General features: G+C 41.6%; 2 protein-coding genes across 4 annotated transcripts; one reads left to right on the forward strand and one right to left on the reverse strand.

The window, feature by feature from the left end:
* Positions 1–874: 874 nt before the first annotated feature.
* Positions 875–18,189, forward strand: ergic3 (ERGIC and golgi 3). 3 transcript variants are annotated; one of them, XR_003832267.1, is made up of 15 exons: positions 875–1,052; positions 2,749–2,819; positions 3,819–3,906; positions 4,002–4,121; positions 4,441–4,537; positions 4,618–4,783; positions 6,793–6,850; positions 8,992–9,006; positions 9,859–9,890; positions 10,164–10,260; positions 13,413–13,477; positions 13,710–13,846; positions 14,026–14,179; positions 14,914–14,969; positions 15,057–15,132. XR_003832267.1 is itself a non-coding variant. In XM_029431254.1 (14 exons), exons 1-14 carry the CDS (start codon positions 965–967, stop codon positions 15,134–15,136), a joined length of 1,170 nt encoding a protein of 389 aa, XP_029287114.1. In that variant the 3' UTR covers positions 15,137–18,189. The 3 variants fall into 3 exon arrangements, 2 of the variants coding, with proteins under 2 accessions (XP_029287116.1, XP_029287114.1); XM_029431254.1 differs by lacking the exon at positions 14,026–14,179 and having other exon boundaries at positions 965–1,052; positions 15,057–18,189; XM_029431256.1 differs by lacking the exons at positions 8,992–9,006; positions 14,026–14,179 and having other exon boundaries at positions 15,057–15,136.
* On the reverse strand, positions 10,470–13,038 carry romo1 (reactive oxygen species modulator 1). The gene is made up of 3 exons (XM_029431257.1): positions 12,917–13,038; positions 11,585–11,715; positions 10,470–11,352 (listed from the first exon to the last, which is right to left on the reverse strand). The coding sequence occupies exons 2-3, from the start codon at positions 11,713–11,715 to the stop codon at positions 11,244–11,246; spliced, it is 240 nt and encodes a 79-aa protein (XP_029287117.1). The 5' UTR covers positions 12,917–13,038; the 3' UTR covers positions 10,470–11,243.
* Positions 18,190–19,710: the final 1,521 nt, after the last annotated feature.

Below are 19,710 nucleotides of genomic sequence, written 5' to 3' on the forward strand. Positions count from 1 at the left end.
AAGTCATTACTGATTGAGGGCAGGAGGAGATTAATTTAGTCTCTAATAATTATAATGTTATGGTTAAAGAAGCTCATGAAGTCGTCACTACTGAGAGATATAGGAACAGAAGGCTCTGTAGAGCTGTGGCTCTCTGTCAGCCTCAGTGCTGAACAGAAACCTGGGGTTGTTCTTATGTTCTTCTATTAAGGAAGAGTAATAAGCTGCTCTGCATTACGGAGAGCCTTCTTATACGTTTTAAGATGATCTAACCAGACTAAACGAGATTCTTCCAATTTAGTGGAACGCCATTTACTTTCAAGATTTCTCAACTTTTGTTTTAGTTTGCGGATTTGTAAATTAAGCCATGGAGCTTTCTTTTTCTGTTTTATGATCTTCTTCTTTAGAGGAGCGACAGAGTCGAGTGTTATTCGCAGTGAGGCTGCAGCGCTATCAACAAGATGATTAATTTGGGAGGGACTAAAGTTAGCATTGGAGTCCTCCATTATATTGATATTGAGTCCTGGTATTGAATTAAGTGCTGATGGAATTACTTTCTTAAATTTAGTCACAGCACTTTCAGATAAACATCGAGCGTAGGATATTTTGCCTGCTGGCTTGTAGTCCAGTAACAGGACTTCAAAAGTTATTAAAACATGTTCTGATAAAAGAGGATTATGTGGACACACTGATAAACTTTACATTTTTTAAAATGAATTTCATTTAATTTTACTTAATATATTAGTACTTCCTTCACCACTGCCTTCATTGTGTTTTATGTAATTAGATTTGTATGAGATTTTCTTTTTTTAAATATATTTCGTGTATTCTTTCACTCAAAAAGAAAAAGACTGAATTACGCGGCCGACGCTGATTGGCTGAGCCGTCATGCGTGTCCCGGAAGTGGAAGCGCAGGACTGATGTGTGTCAGGAGTGCAGGAATCTGTCGGTAACATTTGCGTTCAGCGCTTTTCTGGTTTAGAAGATGGACACGTTAAATAAGCTGAAACAGTTTGACGCTTATCCCAAAACTCTGGAGGATTTCCGAGTGAAGACGTGGGGAGGAGCGACCGGTGAGAGGCTTTAATTTACCGGAGAGCAGCCATTCAGACCCTGCTAGCTGCTGCGGCTAACAACAAAGCTAACTCACTCATTTCTCCTTGAGATGACAATAAAACACACAAAGCACATCAAGTTGCAGTCTTAACATCACCTGTATCCCGCTGAGGGAGCCTGAGCAGCAGCAGCATTGACACCGTTAACAGTTACAATCCAATACTATAGCAACATGTCAGCTGTGCTCGTGACACAACATATAGAAATAAACATCTTATCGTAGGTTGAGAGACGTGCTGCTGCATGTTTGAGCTCATTAGCGATATCTTTGTACAAATCATGCAGATTTCTATTTAAAATACAAGAAATCCTTGAAACTTCAGATGAATGTGTTTCAAGGGTTGAAAGGTTAGATGTTGGTTAAAGGGATTAAAACTGCTGGACAAACACGTGACATTTCTTATTTGACCCTGATGTTACAGCACAATCACATTTCTGTTTATGTTAATGTGGTGAGGAAATGTACTTCATGTACTTCATGTACTGTTTGTACTTCATGTACTTCATGTACTGTATGTACTTCATGTACTGTTTGTACTTCATGTACTGTTTGTACTTCATGTACTTCATGTACTGTATGTACTTCATGTACTGTCTGTACTGTTTGTACTTCATGTACTGTTTGTACTTCATGTACTTCATGTACTGTATGTACTTCATGTACTGTTTGTACTTCATGTACTGTTTGTACTTCATGTACTTCATGTACTGTATGTACTTCATGTACTGTTTGTACTTTATGTACTGTTTGTACTTCATGTACTGTATGAAAATGTCATTTCCCACATGTGGTGCTGTAAAAGCTTCAAACTGCACCTGAACTATTTGAAAGGTACATTTAACTGAAAAGTGATGGAACCCTGAAAATAAGTTAAATTATTTTATTTGGACATATTTTTACTTTACTTATTATTTACATTTTCTGCTGCTTTAAATATTGTGCTATTTACCACATTAATCTGAGGAGGTAGGTACTTTTCAGATTAATAATGATAATAATAATAACCTGCGGTCAATATGAGACTAAATCTGTTATATTTATATCAACTCACAAAAAGCAGCCAAAATATTATTTGGACATTTTATTACTGCACTTTTCCAGACATTTAAATGAAAATAATCTATTATTTTTAATTAAAGAATAAAAATAGACATCCTGTTGTTCATTTTAACGACATTTCTCATGTTAAGTGCAAGAACTTCAAAGTAAAAGCGCATCTTGAAGGTTTATGCATCGATGTTACACCTCTCGTTACGTTACATTACGTTAAGACAAAACGTTATTGATCCTCTGAACTCACCAGACACGGTGTATAAAGTTAAAATGAGCTCCACCTTCATCAATCATTACAATACAATCATTTATTTAAATGTTTTTTGAAATCAATCTTCTGACTTGTTATAGACAAAATTTGAAAATAACTTCTAACTTCTAATCTTCTAAGTCGCACATGGACAGAAGATATCAGCCCGGTGAATTAAAGAGATTCTTAAAGTGAAGCGAATCATTGAAAGTATTCTTTGCTTCCTTTTAAACAAATGAAATGTGATAGATGTTTTCAACACGAGAGGATCTGAGGGTTTTTGTTGTAATCCCTCACTCTGAGTTTGAAGCAGGATTTACTGACACACACTTCCTCTGTGTGTCCGCAGTGACCATCATCAGCGGCGTCATCATGTTGATCCTGTTCGTCTCTGAGCTGCAGTATTATCTCACTAAAGAGGTGAGTTCAGCATCGTCCACAATCCACAATGACGTGTGCATGAATGACCTTTATTTATAAATCACATGCTTTATCGTTCAGCAGCAATTTAACAAAAACCACACGTGCACAAGGAGGAAGATGATTGTATTATTGGTTACTCCGGCCACTCATCTTAGAATCAGGTCACATTCATTTAATATAATACTACGATTCATTGTATTTATCCAGAAAGTACCAACAACAATGTGACTAAAAGGTCAATAATGAAATCATTTAAGACTTTATTGTCTTTACTTGGTTTCCATTATTCTTCGACTAACATGACCATAAATACATTATATTCTGTGGCATTAAAAAGCTTTAAATGAACTCTGTTCACCTGCAGAAATCCATCCCCAGTATCACAGCATTGTGTCTCTTTACGGTCTTTATTTATTAAAACTTCTCATCTGGTTCAACTTTAAAATCCCAAATGTGCCCAGAAGCTTTCTGACATCAAGAATTTATTCTTATTGTTTTGTCGGCGATGAAAGGCACAGATGAGTAAATTATAATAATAATGTAACTATTATTAAAGTAATACATCTTTTGTTTCATGGAACAAGACGTAAGTTTGGGTTTATTTTTGGGAAAATCTTTAACATTTAGAGGTTTTAACGTCTTACAGTGTCGGGGATTTACCCGAAAATACCCACAAACGACACCCAAAGTAAATTATAAGCTGCTCTTCAACCATTTGCACCAGCTGCATGATTTTGATCTCATTCAAAAGATAACTCTCTTATTGTTCTTGAATCACTCCAAGTGTTTCTTCACTGAGTAATAGTGGCCTGAATATACTGAATGTGAAGAAAATACACTCTGCCGTCCACCCGTTAAGAGAAAAGCTTGAAATCTCCATTTTTGCAGGAAAGATTAATTTAACAGCCGTTTCCTTTCTGCCCATCGACTGATCGTTGCCGCTCTGAATGTCCGACGTGTTTTGACTGAATTAAAACGACCCCGTGCTCCCTGCAGGTTCACCCTGAGCTGTACGTCGACACGTCGCGAGGAGACAAACTGAAAATCAACGTGGACGTCATTTTCCCTCACATGCCCTGCGCCTGTAAGTATCGTGGCCGTTACCTCGCCGGCTCAGCGACGTGCTGATAACTCCATGTTGGTTATAAACAACGCCCTCTTCCTCTTCTTCACTCTCAGATCTCAGTATAGATGCGATGGACGTGGCCGGCGAGCAGCAGCTGGACGTTGAACACAATCTGTTCAAACTGCGGCTGGACAAAGACCTGAAATCTGTCACCACCGAGGCGGATAAACACGGTAACCTCTGATGACGACGTTGATGTAGAAATGAATCCATGAGATCAAAACGCTAACAGCGGCACACTGTAAGATGGTTCTCACTGGAAAGTGTGTGTGCACATTTTGTAATTTGCCAACACGGTAAAGATGTGACCTTGTAATGCAAAGCTGCAGGAAGATGAACCAGGAAGAGGTTTTGTACTCGACCCGATGCGGATAGTTTTTTTATTAGCGGTGGTGAAGTGATCTTAAAGTTAGCAGGTAATCCGTACTGTTGCAGCGTCTGGAGCTTTTAGACTGAAGCCTCAAACTAAAGCAGGATGTTCTGTCTCCGCAGACCTCGGTGTGGCTGACAATGGGGAAGTGTTTGACCCCAGTTCACTGGATCCAAACAGATGTGAGAGCTGCTACGGAGCGGAGACTGAAGACCTCAAGTAAGAACCCAACACACACACACACACACACACACACACACTCTGCTTTGTGTTTTTCCTCACTTGCCGTGTCCGTGCAGATGCTGCAACACCTGCGACGACGTGCGGGAGGCGTACCGGCGGCGAGGGTGGGCCTTCAAGAACGCCGACACCATCGAGCAGTGTAAGCGAGAGGGCTTCACGCAGAAGATGCAGGAGCAGAAGAATGAAGGCTGCCAGGTGTACGGCTTCCTGGAGGTCAACAAGGTATCAAAGTCTCACCTGTGAAGGATTCAGCAGCCGCTTCGTTTCTGTCTCTGAGAATATAAAACGTGTCATTTAATGCCAACCACAGGAAATCAGCTGATGTGGACTTTAGTTTGTAAAACTATTCATGTAGAAGTAACTTCCTGAATGTGCAGAACGAGAACAAACACCAAAAGTTACTCCCTCACAATGAAATTTAATTTAATGAAATATACTTTATACTGTATATATATATATATATATATATATATATATATATATATATACAGTATACATATATATATATATAAAGTATACACAGTATACAGTATATTCTGTGTATACTGTATACACAGAATATACTGTATCTGTATCTATATAATGTCCATCCATCCATCATCAACCTCTTATCCGGGATCGGGTCGCGGGGGCAGCGCCACCCGTCTGAGAAAACCCATTTCGGCCGCTTGTACCCGTGATCTCGTTCTTTTGGTCATGACCCAGCCTTCATGACCATAGGTGAGGGTAGGAACGAAGATCGACCGGTATATTGAGAGCTTTGCCTTCTGGCTCAGCTCTCTTTTCGTCACAACGGTGCGGTAAAGTGACTGTAATACCGCCCCCGCTGCTCCGATTCTCCGGCCAATCTCTCGCTCCATCGTCCCCTCACTCGCAAACAAGACCCCGAGGTACTTGAACTCCTTCACTTGGGGTAATGGCTCATTCCCTACCCGGAGTAGGCAATCCACCGGTTTCCTGCTGAGAGCCATGGCCTCAGATTTGGAGGTGCTGATCCTCATCCCAACCGCTTCACACTTGGCTGTGAACTGATCCAGTGACTGTTGAAGATCACAGACCGATGATGCCATAAGGACCACATCATCTGTAAAGAGCAGCGATGAGATCCTCAGGTCACCGAACTGCAACCCCTCTCCTCCACGACTACGCCTCGATATCCTATCCATGAAAATCACGAACAGGATTGGTGATAAAGCGCAGCCCTGGCGGAGGCCAACATTCACTGGGAACGAGTCCGACTTACTGTCGAGTATCCGGACACAACTCTCGCTTTGGGCATACAGGGATTGGATGGCCCTCAGAAGTGACCCCCTCATCCCATACTCCCGCAGCACCTCCCACAGTATCACCCGGGGGACCCGGTCATACGCCTTCTCCAGATCCACAAAACACATGTAGACCGGATGGGCGTACTCCCAGGCCCCCTCCAGGATCCTTGCGAGAGTGAAGAGTTGGTCCGTTGTTCCACGACCAGGACGGAATCCGCATTGTTCCTCTTCAATCAGAGGTTCGACTACCGGCTGAACCCTCCTTTCCAGTACCTTGGAGTAGACTTTACCAGGGAGGCTGAGAAGTGTGATACCCCTGTAGTTGGCACACACTCTCTGGTCCCCCTTTTAAAATAGGGGAACCACCACCCCGGTCTGCCAACCCCTAGGAACTGTCCCAGACTTCCACGCAATGTTGACGAGGCGTGTCAACCAAGACGGCCCATCAACACCCAAAGCCTTCAGCATTTCTGGACGGATCTCATCAACCCCTGCGGCTTTGCCACTGTGGAGTTGTTTGACTACCTCAGTGACTTCCATCAGGGAAATTGACGATGATCCCCCATCAGCTTCCAGCTCTGCCTCTACCATAGAGGGCGTGTTAGTCGGATTCAGGAGTTCCTCAAAGTGCTCCTTCCACCGGCCGATAACCTTCTCAGTTGAAGTCAGTAGGGTCCCACCCTTGCTGTACACAGCTTGGATGGTTCCTCGCTTCCCCCTCCTGAGGTGCCGGATGGTTGTGGGTGTCTGATGGTATTGGATGGAGGTTGAGAAGAATGTCGTGTTAATGAAAAGTAAAGGAGGAAAAATGTTTTGAAATAATGTTTAAAATCCTGTATTTTATAAATGTTTCGCAGGAACAACCTTCTTATGACTCGATGAGTTTATTCTTAATTCTTGAACTTTGCTTGATATAATTCTTTAATGATTATTGTGATTGAGCCTCTTCTCTTTGTGTCTCAGGTTGCAGGAAACTTCCACTTTGCTCCAGGAAAAAGTTTCCAGCAGTCTCATGTGCACGGTAAGACCTGCTGCTCACACACTCGCACTCACACACACACACACACACACACACACACACACACACACACACACACACTCACACACTTTAAAGTAAAATAAACATTTATAGAAGGATGAACCTGAGTTTGGATTAATTAATCACATTTATATATTTCTAACAAACATTTTCCAAGTTAAAGGTTTTTACAATGAGGTCATTGTTTGACCCCATGAAGCAGAAATAAAGGTTCAGAAACGTTGGTAAGTGTCTTCATCCGTCGCTCGTCAGAGAAACGTGTGATGTTCCTGAAGGTAACGTTTCCTCTCCTGTCATGGCGTCGTCCTCTTCTCAAATTTTTTGACTTTTTTCTCTAAAATTTCAGCTTTTTTCTTAATTTAAGAAATCTAAAAATAAGTTTTATCAAAAAAAATTAAAACAAATTTCAATTTTGTTCTTAATGTATTTTTACTTTTTCTCAACATTTTTGATGTTTTTCTAAAAATGTAATAGAAGCTTCATAAACGGACTTTTTATCCAGTTCTAAAACACTTTCTACATCCTGGTGTTTTTAACTCTGTATCTGAAGGATGAAGGATTTTAGTCCTCGGATCTGAAGTTCTCAGAGGAACAAGCTGACAGACGTTAGCGGCAGCCGAACAGCGTGCAGGAGGAACTCTGATGTTTAACCTCAAACTGCTTCATTCACTGCTTTTAATCACACAAACTCCCATGATCCTTTGCTGCTTCACGACACCAGCAAACTCATTCAGAGACCCTGCTGACAGAAAATGACGTGTTTTGTAATTAATCAGCTGATTTCCGCTGGAGTCCGCCGGTCGAAGCTCAAGTCGAGGTTAATTAAAGCTCACGTTGCTTAATTCTGCAACAAATCTGGAATTAATTGTTTTCCTGAAGCATCGAAGGGTCAAAAAAAGACTAAAAATACAAAGATCCGTATTGTTCTGATGAAAGCGTGTTCCTCTCTCGTCTCAGTGCAGGCGAGTTCAGATGTTCAACAGCGTTTGACTGATATCTGATTGATGCAACATTCTGTACGTTAAATTAGAGAAACTTATGGAAACACATCAAAATCTGTGTGTGTGACTGTGTGTGTGTGTGTGTGACTGTGTGTGTGTGTGTGTGACTGTGTGTGTGTGAGACTGTGTGTGTGAGACTGTGTGTGTGTGTGACTGTGTGTGTGAGACTGTGTGTGTGTGTGACTGTGTGTGTGTATGTGAGACTGTGTGTGTGACTGTGTGTGTGTGTGACTGTGTGACTGTGTGTGTGTGACACTGTGTGTGTGTGTGACACTGTGTGTGTGACACTGTGTGTGTGTGACTGTGTGACTGTGTGTGTGTGACACTGTGTGTGTGTGTGTGACACTGTGTGTGTGTGACTGTGTGACTGTGTGTGTGTGACGGTGTGTGTGTGTGACTGTGTGTGTGACTGTGTGTGAGACTGTGTGTGTGTGACTGTGTGTGTGACTGTGTGTGTGTGTGACTGTGTGTGTGTGTGACTGTGTGTGTGAGACTGTGTGTGTGTGACTGTGTGTGTATGTGTGTGACTGTGTGTGTGTGTGACTGTGTGTGTGAGAGACTGTGTGTGTGTGACTGTGTGTGTGTGTGTATCGAAGAATCTTTTTAATAATGGAGAAAAGGTCACGTTTACTCTCTCTCAGCTCGTAGTTTGTAAACGTGACTTGTTCTCCGCTCCACCGTGGAGGCGGAGAACAAGTCCCACGAGGGGAGTTATTGACGTGATATTTGTGGAAGTATTCCTTTACACTGATTTAGTTTGTTGTTATATTTAAATGCTTCGCAGCAGAAACGAGAGACGAGACTCACTTGTGCTGACGTGACTGTAACTGTCTCTGGACCCAAACTGTAGTCCGACCTGCACGAGCTGAGCACTGCGTCGTGTGTGCGGAGCCGCACGACTCCCCTGACGGAAGTTATCAAAATAAAGCTCCGTTTCTTTAGTTCATGAGCACAAAGTGCGTCGTCATGTGTCGCCTTTCATCTGAATGAAAACACATTTGTAGCGTAATAAAACTTGAGGTTTGTCAGAGCTGTGCAGCCTCTGCTGGCGTCATCATTCACATCACATGGTTTGTTGTCTTCCTGCATCATTACAGTGACTCTTCTCTCTTCTTTCTGCAGTGCACGCTGTGGAAAGTAAGTCCATCTTTTTATGACGTTTTTTGATTTTTTTTATGGTAGAAATACCTTTTAGACTTCAGGTTACTGAACAGGAAGTATGTGTATGTGGGGAAAGTATTGCAAGTATACAATTATATTGTGGTATGAAGTGAATAATATTATTATCCTGCATATGATTTACTACATACATAACATATGAACATGCGTATTCTCGATGCACAACAAAGGATTCGAAGAGTGTTACGAGCATTATCTTTTTCACGTAGTCCGGATCTGCGTGACTCTTTAAAATAAATGAGTAATTATTTTTAGATTTTACAAACGCAATCCTACTTCTTTGTTTTAGCATCTTTAAGACTTTTTGAAAGATTGGTTCACTTTCTAAGGCTCTGCAGGAACTCTGCATAAAGCAGTAAATGTGCTGAAACTCTACGTTCAGTTAAACTGTGACTCGTGTCCTGTAATGTTCAACATTAAAAGTTCATCTTCTTCAGACTGAACATCTGCTTCGTGTGTATTTGCAGTGCTTTCCAGCAGCTTCACAGTTTAGTGTTTTTAAACGAGTTAGTTCTTCGTTCCAACTTTTGTTATTTGGTCAGTTTTTAGTATTCTTAGTCGTTTTGTGGGTGAAGTCTGGTTGGTTCAGTGTGAAGCTGCAGACACACGGGAAACATGTCGTGACTGTCGAGGGAGGTCAAAGGTCAGAGCCTCAGCTGACTGCAGCTTTGTATCTATAAACTAATCAGACTGAAGAGCTGAAACAATCACAAACTGATCAATTACTCACATTTCTGACTCTTTCCTTTACTAATTGTGTTTTAAAGTATTTGTGATTAACAAGTTAAATGATGTTTTCTGTGTTTGCAGTTCACGACCTGCAGAGTTTCGGCCTCGACAACGTAAGGAGCTCCACTGATCGTAGTTCTGTTTCTGAAACTCAAATGTTTTGTAGGGCTACAACTAACTTTCTGTTATTAATTCATCTGCTGATTAAATAGTGAGAAACAAATCCATAAATCCCTTTACTTTGATATGAAACAGAGAAATAATCACATTCCAGAGGTATATTGCATGACCCGGCTGTTGTATCGTTAGTGAAGGAGATTAAATGTTTGACATCACACCAGGATCTTTATAGAACAAAGTGATCACTCTGATCTTCTGTCCTGCAGATTAATATGACTCACCTGATCAAACACCTGTCGTTTGGTAAAGATTACCCCGGCATCGTGAACCCTCTGGACGAGACCGACGTCACGGCGCCGCAAGGTCAGTTCATGCTTTAGTTTTTAATGTGACACTGGCGAGAATAAAACAAACTAAATGCATCATTTAGCCTTTTATCTGATCGCTCCATCACGACTGTGCGTAGTTACATTACGCGTCTTCAACATGAAGAGCGTCGCTGTATTTCTAAGAAGACGGCGACAGATTAAAAGATTACATTTTAGAATAAATAACAAGTCTCACACGATGGCCTCTAATGTTGAACAGTTTAATTAGTTTAAGCAGAAAAGGGAAACAGCATCACAGTACAGTGCGAGACAACGCAGGACGCTTTGCACGCTTACAGTTCAACATTACTCTTTTTGCAGAAGCGTCCCAACGATTCAACACAAAACAAGAGATCTGCATGTGGGTTTAATTTATGGCTGCTGGAGCTGCTTCAAGCTCATCTGGCGTCTTTAATGTGCAACAGTATTGGGATGATGATGATGAAGAGCTTGCACTGTATTGTGAAGTACTTCAGACACAATCATTTCAGCATTTTGTTTTCTCTTCATCTGCATATTTGGTTCTGAGGTAATCAAGTTACTTGGTATGGGTTCCTGGCCCTCCCGACTCTGTACACACAGTACTCTAACAGCGTCTGTAAATATCGGCGCACGTTCGCACCGGACCTGTAAACACAGATACTCAGTTACTGCTCGGTGTTTGACTCGACCAGTTTCATGCATTTGGACTAAACTTGAGTTTTTGTCAGACTCTTTGTAGAGCTGCACTAATGTGTAGCGAGAGAGACCAGCGTAGCGATGTAGAAGAAGTGTGCTTTGTCTGCACGTGCAAATATCCTTCGAGATGAGATTTGCGTCAGAAAGTCAACTCTGAAAACCATTTGAGAAATCTGAACTTTTATTGGCAGAACTAGACTGTCGGTGGAGAGTGTGACGCATCGAGCAGGTGATGTTGTAATTACTGGAAAAGTCCCGTAGCTGTATGATTGTGTGGAGGAGGCTGTTCCTCGCCCCCCCTCAGCAGCGGATGCCCATCCCGATGGACATGAAGGTGCCGAACGTCCCCCCGCTCTGCATCATGGTCTTCCCCACTCCTCCCATCAGCTCCCTGCCACGCATGCCGATCCTAGAAACAGAAGAGACGGCTTCAGTTTTTATATTTAGCCGTTAACGAGCACCAGTCCTGTCACATCGAATACAGATATCCACAGTTTCCTACTCCAAATGTGTTCTGCACGTACAAAACATCCACCGCTGATAATACAGCCGACTACTTTTTTATTTAGTCAAACCCCCAACCACACCTCAGTGCCTTAACACACTGCAGGTCACCACGTATACAATAAGTGCAGCGCTACCTGAGACAGGAGAAAGTGCCAAACATGGCGCCAGCAGCCATTCCCACTGCAAACCCCATCATGAAACCCATCTTGACCCGGTCAAAACAGCTGGCCTGGGTCTGGCCGTACGGACCTACAGCCACTGGCATCTGGAGAGGAGAGACAGGACAGAGATGAGATGGATCAGTAGACGAGAGTCACATTATTTCCCACCACAACTAGCATTCATATGCAGGGTTTTAAAGCCTCCTCTGCCAGTAGACGAGTCCACTTAAGACAAAAGCGAGATGTTAGTGGGTTTTTAGTCCAGTGGGAAACGGGCTGTACAGTTTGCGTCCATACTAAATACTGCGTGCTGTATTTATTATATACGCTAAGCTTTCTAGTATACTGTGTTTATAGTTAGTATATAAATAAGTTGAGCTGCAACAAATAGTCGACTACTCACCCACTACTGATAATCGTTAGTATGTCATTTTACATGCAAGAATGTTGGAAAATTATGTTTTCTCCATTTAACATCATATTAAGGAATATATGTTTGGGCTGAAAGACATTTAAAAGACCTGAGAAACATTTCACTAAACGATTAATCTATCAAATAATCCTAATATTAATAATGATTTGCAGCTCTTACAGTTAACTGTTAAATACTAACAAATCTGCAACTTTGAAAATGTGAATAAGGACATTAGGAGGCAGCAAGAAATTGGTGAAATATAGATATTAGACATTTGACCTTTGTATCTAGCCTGCAAATAGTCAATTATTTTACTTTAACTAGTCCATTCTGGCCATTTACTGTGCCTTAACTAAAGATACTTGGTTGTTAAGCTGCTTGTTAATTAAGTTAAGTAGCTTGTAACGTTAGGTTAATCAGTGTTATTGCGTTAGCTTGTGAGCTAGGCTAACGTTAGGTTAATCAGTGTTATTGCGTTAGCTTGTGAGCTAGGCTAACGTTAGGTTAATCAGTGTTATTGCGTTAGCTTGTGAGCTATGCTAACGTTAGGTTAATCAGTGTTATTGCGTTAGCTTGTGAGCTAGGCTAACGTTAGGTTAATCAGTGTTATTGCGTTAGCTTGTGAGCTAGGCTAACGTTAGCGAGCACACTTGTTTTGACGTGAAGAAATAACCCACGGTTTGTTTCAATGCAGTCTTTAAACGTTTACCATACACCCAAATAATAGTTATTTATGTTTATTCACTCTTAATCTGACGAGAAGTTGTGCTAGCTTAGCATGCTAACTAACAGGCTAACGTCACCTGTGGCCTTGACAGATAAACACGACACCGACAAATTCTGTCTTTTAATCAACTCATTCTCGAACATTGGTCTGAAATCGGCCTTACCTTGAGAAAGGTGTGTTTTAAATAAGTTTGGTGGATCCTAACTGGAGGATTGTCGGAGTTTTGAGTGCAGCTGCGTCTTAAACGTCTTTCTAACAAACCTCCGGGTAGAGGAGTCCCATGAAGAGGAGTCCCACGAAGGGAGGGTCCGGAACCAACAGCGCCACTGGTGGTCCGGGGGGGTCACTGTTAAATAGATCTGTATTATATCCAGAGCTCTGCTCCAGTGGTTCCTCTGATCCGATCCCATCTCCAGATGTTTGTAACAACTAAAGGAAGTTGTCTTTGTGTTGAGACAAGTGTCCAAAGCTTTTACACACTGCTGTAATCATCATATTTAAATTATGTTTACATTCTGGTGTGATGATGGTTTGTTCTGTTTAATAATACTTAGATTGTCTTCTTTTATTTCCTGTGAACTATTGAAACCTTGAGTTATAATCCTGCTTTCTTTGCGTTCATATTTGAGTTTTAACAGGGATGTCCTTTCCCTCCCCAGCATCAATGATGTACCAGTATTTTGTGAAAATTGTTCCGACCATCTACGTGAAAACTGATGGAGAGGTGAGTTTAAACTGGTGGACTGGTGAGAAAAGCAAAAACATATTTCTTTGTATGGTTTTCTCTTCGTAACATAATCTTAAATTAGTTCTTTAGCATTTAGATGAGACTTAAAACTCATTTAAGTTTCTAAATGTGTTTGTTAAACCCCGTTAATCTAATAATCCAGTCTGCATTCAACCTGCAATCCCTCTCGCCTCCCTAAAACAGTTGTGTGGCCTTTTTGTTTCTGCAGGTGGTAAAAACAAACCAGTTCTCCGTCACCAGGCACGAGAAAGTGGCCAACGGGCTAATAGGAGACCAGGGGCTGCCGGGCGTGTTTGTTTTATACGAGCTGTCACCCATGATGGTGAAATTCACAGAGAAGCACAGGTAGGAGCTCTTTTAGAAACTTAAACTCCTTTAAATGTAAATGTTCCTTCGGTCTCGTTCACACACACACGTGGCTTCCTTCTGTTAAACTATTTGGTACTTGTTGTCGTTTCCCTTTTCTAAATATATTGTATCCCCCCCGAGCTGATTCAGATCAGCTGTTGGTCCTGATTGAGAAGCGAGCAGCTCGGTGCATTTCTCCTCTCGACCAATCAGAGTGTGACGACGTCTTTGACCTGATCCTTTGACTTCATGCTCACCTCATTTCATCAGACAGTGACGCTCTGTACACACTTTGACTCGTCTTTGTCGTCCTAACGTTTGTAACTGAAGGTGATTTTAAGCCCTCAGTGATATTTAACCAACACGTTGACACTAGTTTACCTGCATCAAGGCAGATTTTAGTTGTATTTGTGCAAGACGCCCACTTTGGTTATTTGTTTTATGTGATAAAACAACTCCCTTCATACACGTTTCCATTTGTTTATTATAAAAGGTGTGTTTTCATTGTAAAAAGCACTAAAATAACGCTTTAGATGTTGAATCTGCCGGGCCGGCACAAACATAACTTATTGTTTCCACATTCTTTATAGAGCGTCAGCCGCTACAGTAGAGATCTTTGTTTGGGTTTGAATCATGTGGGAAAGGGTTTGGGCTGATGGAGGACTCCAAGACATGCAGGATTGTATTTTTACAGTCTGAAAGTTCCACCGGTTGAAAAAGAAGACGCTAAATGAAAAGGGGAAACTTAAATATAGAATATATTACTTGCATTTTCAAAGCCAGAGAAATGTGTAATTTTAATGACGATACACACATTCACAAATCCTCCAATAATCACAACTTTTCCTCTAAATGTAAGACTTTATTCTGAATTCTGCTGCTGAACCAGGAGCACTCACGGGAGAAGCTAACAGCAACGACAACCTCCCATTGGCTGCTACGACGTCGCCAGGCCGACCCCCTGGTGGCAGGAAATACATATTGTGCATTTAAAGTGGAAACGGTTTTAATGGTTCAGGTTCATCTTACTGCTGAAATAACATCGTCTCTTCTCTGTCGCGCAGATCGTTCACACACTTCCTAACAGGAGTGTGTGCCATTATCGGAGGAGTGTTTACAGGTCAGTCCCTCACGTGGTCGTGTTCCCTGTGTTGCCTGATAATTCGTCGCTACAGCAAAGTGAAATCTGACTCTTCTTCTTCTGCAGTGGCCGGTCTGATCGACTCGCTCATCTATCACTCGGCTCGGGTCATCCAGAAGAAGATAGAGCTGGGCAAGGCTTCCTAACAGTGCCCCACCCCCACCCCCACCCCCACCCCCCCGCTGGCCTCCACGGTGCGAAGCAGACCAGGACACGGAGACGAGAAGAAGACAGACGGAGAAGCGGTCTCTCTTGTGTCCTGGAGGAGCACCGGAGAGGAACTCTCCACTGTTAAATTAAACATTACATCAGACGGGAGACTTTTTGTGATTGCACTCGAGCCGGGGGGGAAGACGCCTCATCTGCCTCCACAAGCTTCTTCGTGGAGAAACGGAACTTCCTCCTTTTTACGTCCTGCTTCAGCGCCGCTCGACGCTCGGAGCGCCAACACTGAATGTTCGCCGGAGGATCTGTGGCCGAGCCTCTGTTCCAGAGCGGCGACGCACGGAGACCTTTTAAAGGAATACGTCACCCAAAATGTTTTATTATCAGTGCATCACCCCCTGCAGAGAGGCTGACGGGACACAGATGAGGTTTGATCTCAAGGTGACACATTTATTGAGACTTTTCTTATTGTCGACACATCTAGAATCCAGACCTCCGCCAAGACCAATGGTGCGTTCAAGGTCTCCTCGGATTGTCCCGTTTCCCAAGTTGGGAACTAGTTCTTCCGACTTCGGTGTGTTCATGAGCTTTAGGTCGTACCGTTGGATCAACATGGGGGGGGGGGACATTTATTCTGACACCACATGTATGCAGCACAAAATGTTATATCTGTAAATGTTGAGGAAAGGGAACAGTTTGAGTAACCACCCCGTTCTTCACACGTCCATCAGGATCCATGAAGATGTTCCGTAACCCCGCCGACCAACAGAAAACACAACGTACACGGCGGAGAAATGATCCCCTAACAAGTGATGTGTGTGTGTGTGTGTGTGAAACACTTCCTACACACACACACACACACACACACCCCCCCCCCCCCCCCCCCCCGTTTGGTCTTTCTAATGGGATTTGTTGACAATAAGAAACATTCTGAATATCACCTTCCTTTCCTTTGTGTCTGTGTTTAAGTATTTAATTACAGTAATTCAAAGAGCTGCACAATGAATTTAAATTTTATCGACATCTTAATACGGACTCGTGCAATATCCAAATCAAAATGTCTTAAAGTACATTTCGAGTTCTGCGGCGCTGCAGAGACGCAGACTTCAGAACATGTTTTAGGTTGTTCCAGATCAGCAAAATGATCAATCCCTCAAATATCGTGAATCATATCACAAATGCAATATCATGGGTTCCTCCGGTGCTCCCCGTGCCTCCGGTTCTCCCGGTGGTCCCGGTCTCGGGTTGAGAGCAGCTGAAACATTTTCGGTGACGTGTTCCCTTCAAGACTTTCTGTACAAAATACTTCAAAACAAGCTGCCTTTCCTTTGAAACGGCTGAACAACGGCAGGTTTCTGTCCTCATGCTTGAATTAAAACCACTATGTGTAGGATTCTGTGAGTGTGTGTGTCCCTGTGTCGGAGCTCAGTGTGTGTGTGTGTGTGTGTCAGTCTGTGCATTCATGATACAAACTTTAGACTCGCTGCACAACATGGATTTCCTGCTTCTCACGACTCATAAAATGACCAATAATTTCAAGTGTTTGTGTAAGAAGTTAATAACGTGAAGCGGAGACGAGCTGTCGGATTGCAAACCGACTTGAAAGCAGCATCGGGCCGCCCGCTGTGCCGCAGTGCAGATGCTCTGTCTTCTGTATGACTGCACGTAGTTTAACTCGTATATATTGTGCGTTCTAATGCATGAAAACGTCCCGCTGACAACATTTCAGTCAACGCAGAAGTCGTGTACTTGACATTGACATGCTGCAGAATCTTAATTAATACATTTTGTCTTCTCGCTTTAACTTCTCCGGGTTTTAAGTGATCCGAAGACGAGTCTGCATCCAGCTGCAGCTTTCAGACATTTAATGGACATTTAAAGTTGCTTTTTCTCCCCAAAATGAAATGCAGTAAAGGGGACGTATCAAGAGCAACGTTCTCAGAGCTCGTGCACATGCAGTAAGGTATCTGGAGAGCCGACCAACCCACGTACTGTGAAATAAGACTTCCTGGTCACGAGCCAATCAGAGCAGACTGGGCATTTTCTTCTTTTTTAAAGAGACAGGCGCTAAAACGGAGCGTTTCAGAAAGATGGTGAACATTCAGACAGTATGAGAAGAATAATGTGCTTGGTTTATTTACATAAAAGCTTCTAAACATGTTCTTGTCGAAACCCCAAAATACAATTATGAACCTGAACATCAGCGTCACATGTCCCCTTTAAATTCAACATGAAATGCAAATTCATCGCTCCGTTTAGGGGAAGTCCACCCACAGTTCTCAACATGGTCGTTCATTTTGGATTTGAATAATTGGTAACTCTTTTTGTCTGTATTCAGTGAATGTAAATATTGTACAGACACCGCTGCCTCAGACAAGAAACCAGTGTTTCGCTGACTCGGTGAGAAAAACACAAAGTTTAGTCGATGAGATTGTTTAATTCGGGAAAAGGGCTTCTTTATTCTGCTTGCTTCTCTCTTTCATTCCTGGTGGAACACTTGGTGCTGCGTATCGATGCTTCTGTTTCTCTTCTGTGTCTGGTCGGGGGGAGGGAAGTTAAAGGGTTATTCCACAAAGTTTTAAAGTGTTAATGACAGGGAGGCAGCAGGAAGCTCCACGCCACGAGACGTCACCGTGTAAATGTTTCCTTTATTCTCACTTCATCCTCACGTGTCGAGTCCCACATGAGACCCAGATGTTGATCTTCGCCGCTGTGTTTATTCAGACAGAAACTGAAACAGTTATTATTGGCATCGAGTCATTAATCTAAAAATAAAGCGGAACAAATACTTCCCGTTACTTTTTAATCTAATGTACATTTATTCCAAAAGCTTCTGAAATGTGGATCCTGATGATCCTGTGGCTGGTTGTTGTACCTTTTAACATCGAAATAATCAGTGGCAGGGTATGTGTGTGTGTGTGTGTGTGTGTGTGTGTGTGTGTGTGGGTGTGGGTGTGTGTGAGAGAAATCTATTTATATTTCGATTGTCCTCAACAGTTTTTAAAATGAGAAAATAAATGTTGAATACACCAGCTTCAACAGTCTGCCTCATTATTTTGTTTTTAATATTTAGTGGTGTAGCAATATATATATATATATATATATATATATATATATATATATATATATATATATATATATATATATATATATATACATATATTTATTATATTTATATTATATTGACAAAAACTGAAGGAAATATTGTTAATTTTAATAAGAATCTTTTTAAATGTAATTAATTTGCCAAAAAAGAGACAAAGCACAAACAAAGAAAGCATTATTATTTATTTATTTTCCTGTAGATATGATTATAATATCGTTATGGGGAATTATTCTGGCCACAAAAAGTACTGCTATGTACTAATATACATATTAAATGTTGAATAAAAGTCACTTTGACTCACTGGTGGTGCTTCAGGTGGCGTCCATGTTCTTTACTGTCAGTTTAAAAAATAAAACACATCATCCAGACAATGTTTTATAATCTTTTAGCCTCCAGGTCTGGAAAGTGAAGGCGATGCAGAAGAGCTTTAAACCTGCGTTCTCTCTGGTTATATAGAAGTCTATGAGAAAATGTTTCTTCTTCTCTCTTGATTTATTAACTCAGTAACATTTTCCTGATGAGTTTATGTCTCAGGCTGTAGTTTCAAGTCTTCTTCAACATGATGTTCATTTAGTAACTTCTGGAAACATTTAGAGTCAAATGGATATAAAGCAGCGTCTCTTTAGGGCGGGACTACCTGTGATTGACAGGTCGCTACCACGGTGTCTGGTCTGGGAGATTTTGTCTTTAAGACTTTAACTCTTTCACAGTTTGTGTTTTCACTTCATTAAAGTTAATTGTAACATTTTGGTCGACTTAAAATGTGTTCAGTGTTTCTCGTGTCTGCTTGTTGGCGAAGACCAAAAAACAAGATGGCGACGACAAAAACACTGAACTAGAGGCTTCAAAACCGCTGGGTGACGTTACGGTGACGACATATATACATATACATACGTATACAACACAACAACAAGAAACAATGAGTTAGTCTGATGATCAAACAGGAAACCTATAAAACACATGTTTTATTATATTTTATTGTTTTAATATTTGTTATTTCCTGCTGAAATCAAAGTTTCTACTTTCTAAATTCATCTTTTCTTCAACAGTTTGACTTTTCTATCAGTTTATCAGCCACTAGATGGCGACCATGTTCTATAAAGACACACACACACACACACACACAAAGCTAACAGAGCATCTGAATGAAATTACAGCCGGCTTGAGTAACTTCCTGTGTGTGTGTGTGTGTGTGTGTGTGTGTCTCTGTGTGTGTGTGTGTGTGTGTGTGTGTGTGTGTGTGTGTGTGTGCCTCACAGTCCACAGGGAATAGTTTGATACTGGAAATGTAATGATGTGTCTGGACGTAGTGCTGTGTGTCACTTGTTTCCTCATCAGCTTTGCTTCACATATTTACGTCGTATTTTATTACTTTATTACTACATTCATTCATTCATTCATTCATTCATTCATCCATTCATTCATTCATTCATTTTACTTCAGTAGAAG

This window comes from Cottoperca gobio, chromosome 5 (genome assembly GCF_900634415.1).
Source record: "Cottoperca gobio chromosome 5, fCotGob3.1, whole genome shotgun sequence".
NCBI classification, from domain to species: domain Eukaryota; kingdom Metazoa; phylum Chordata; class Actinopteri; order Perciformes; family Bovichtidae; genus Cottoperca; species Cottoperca gobio.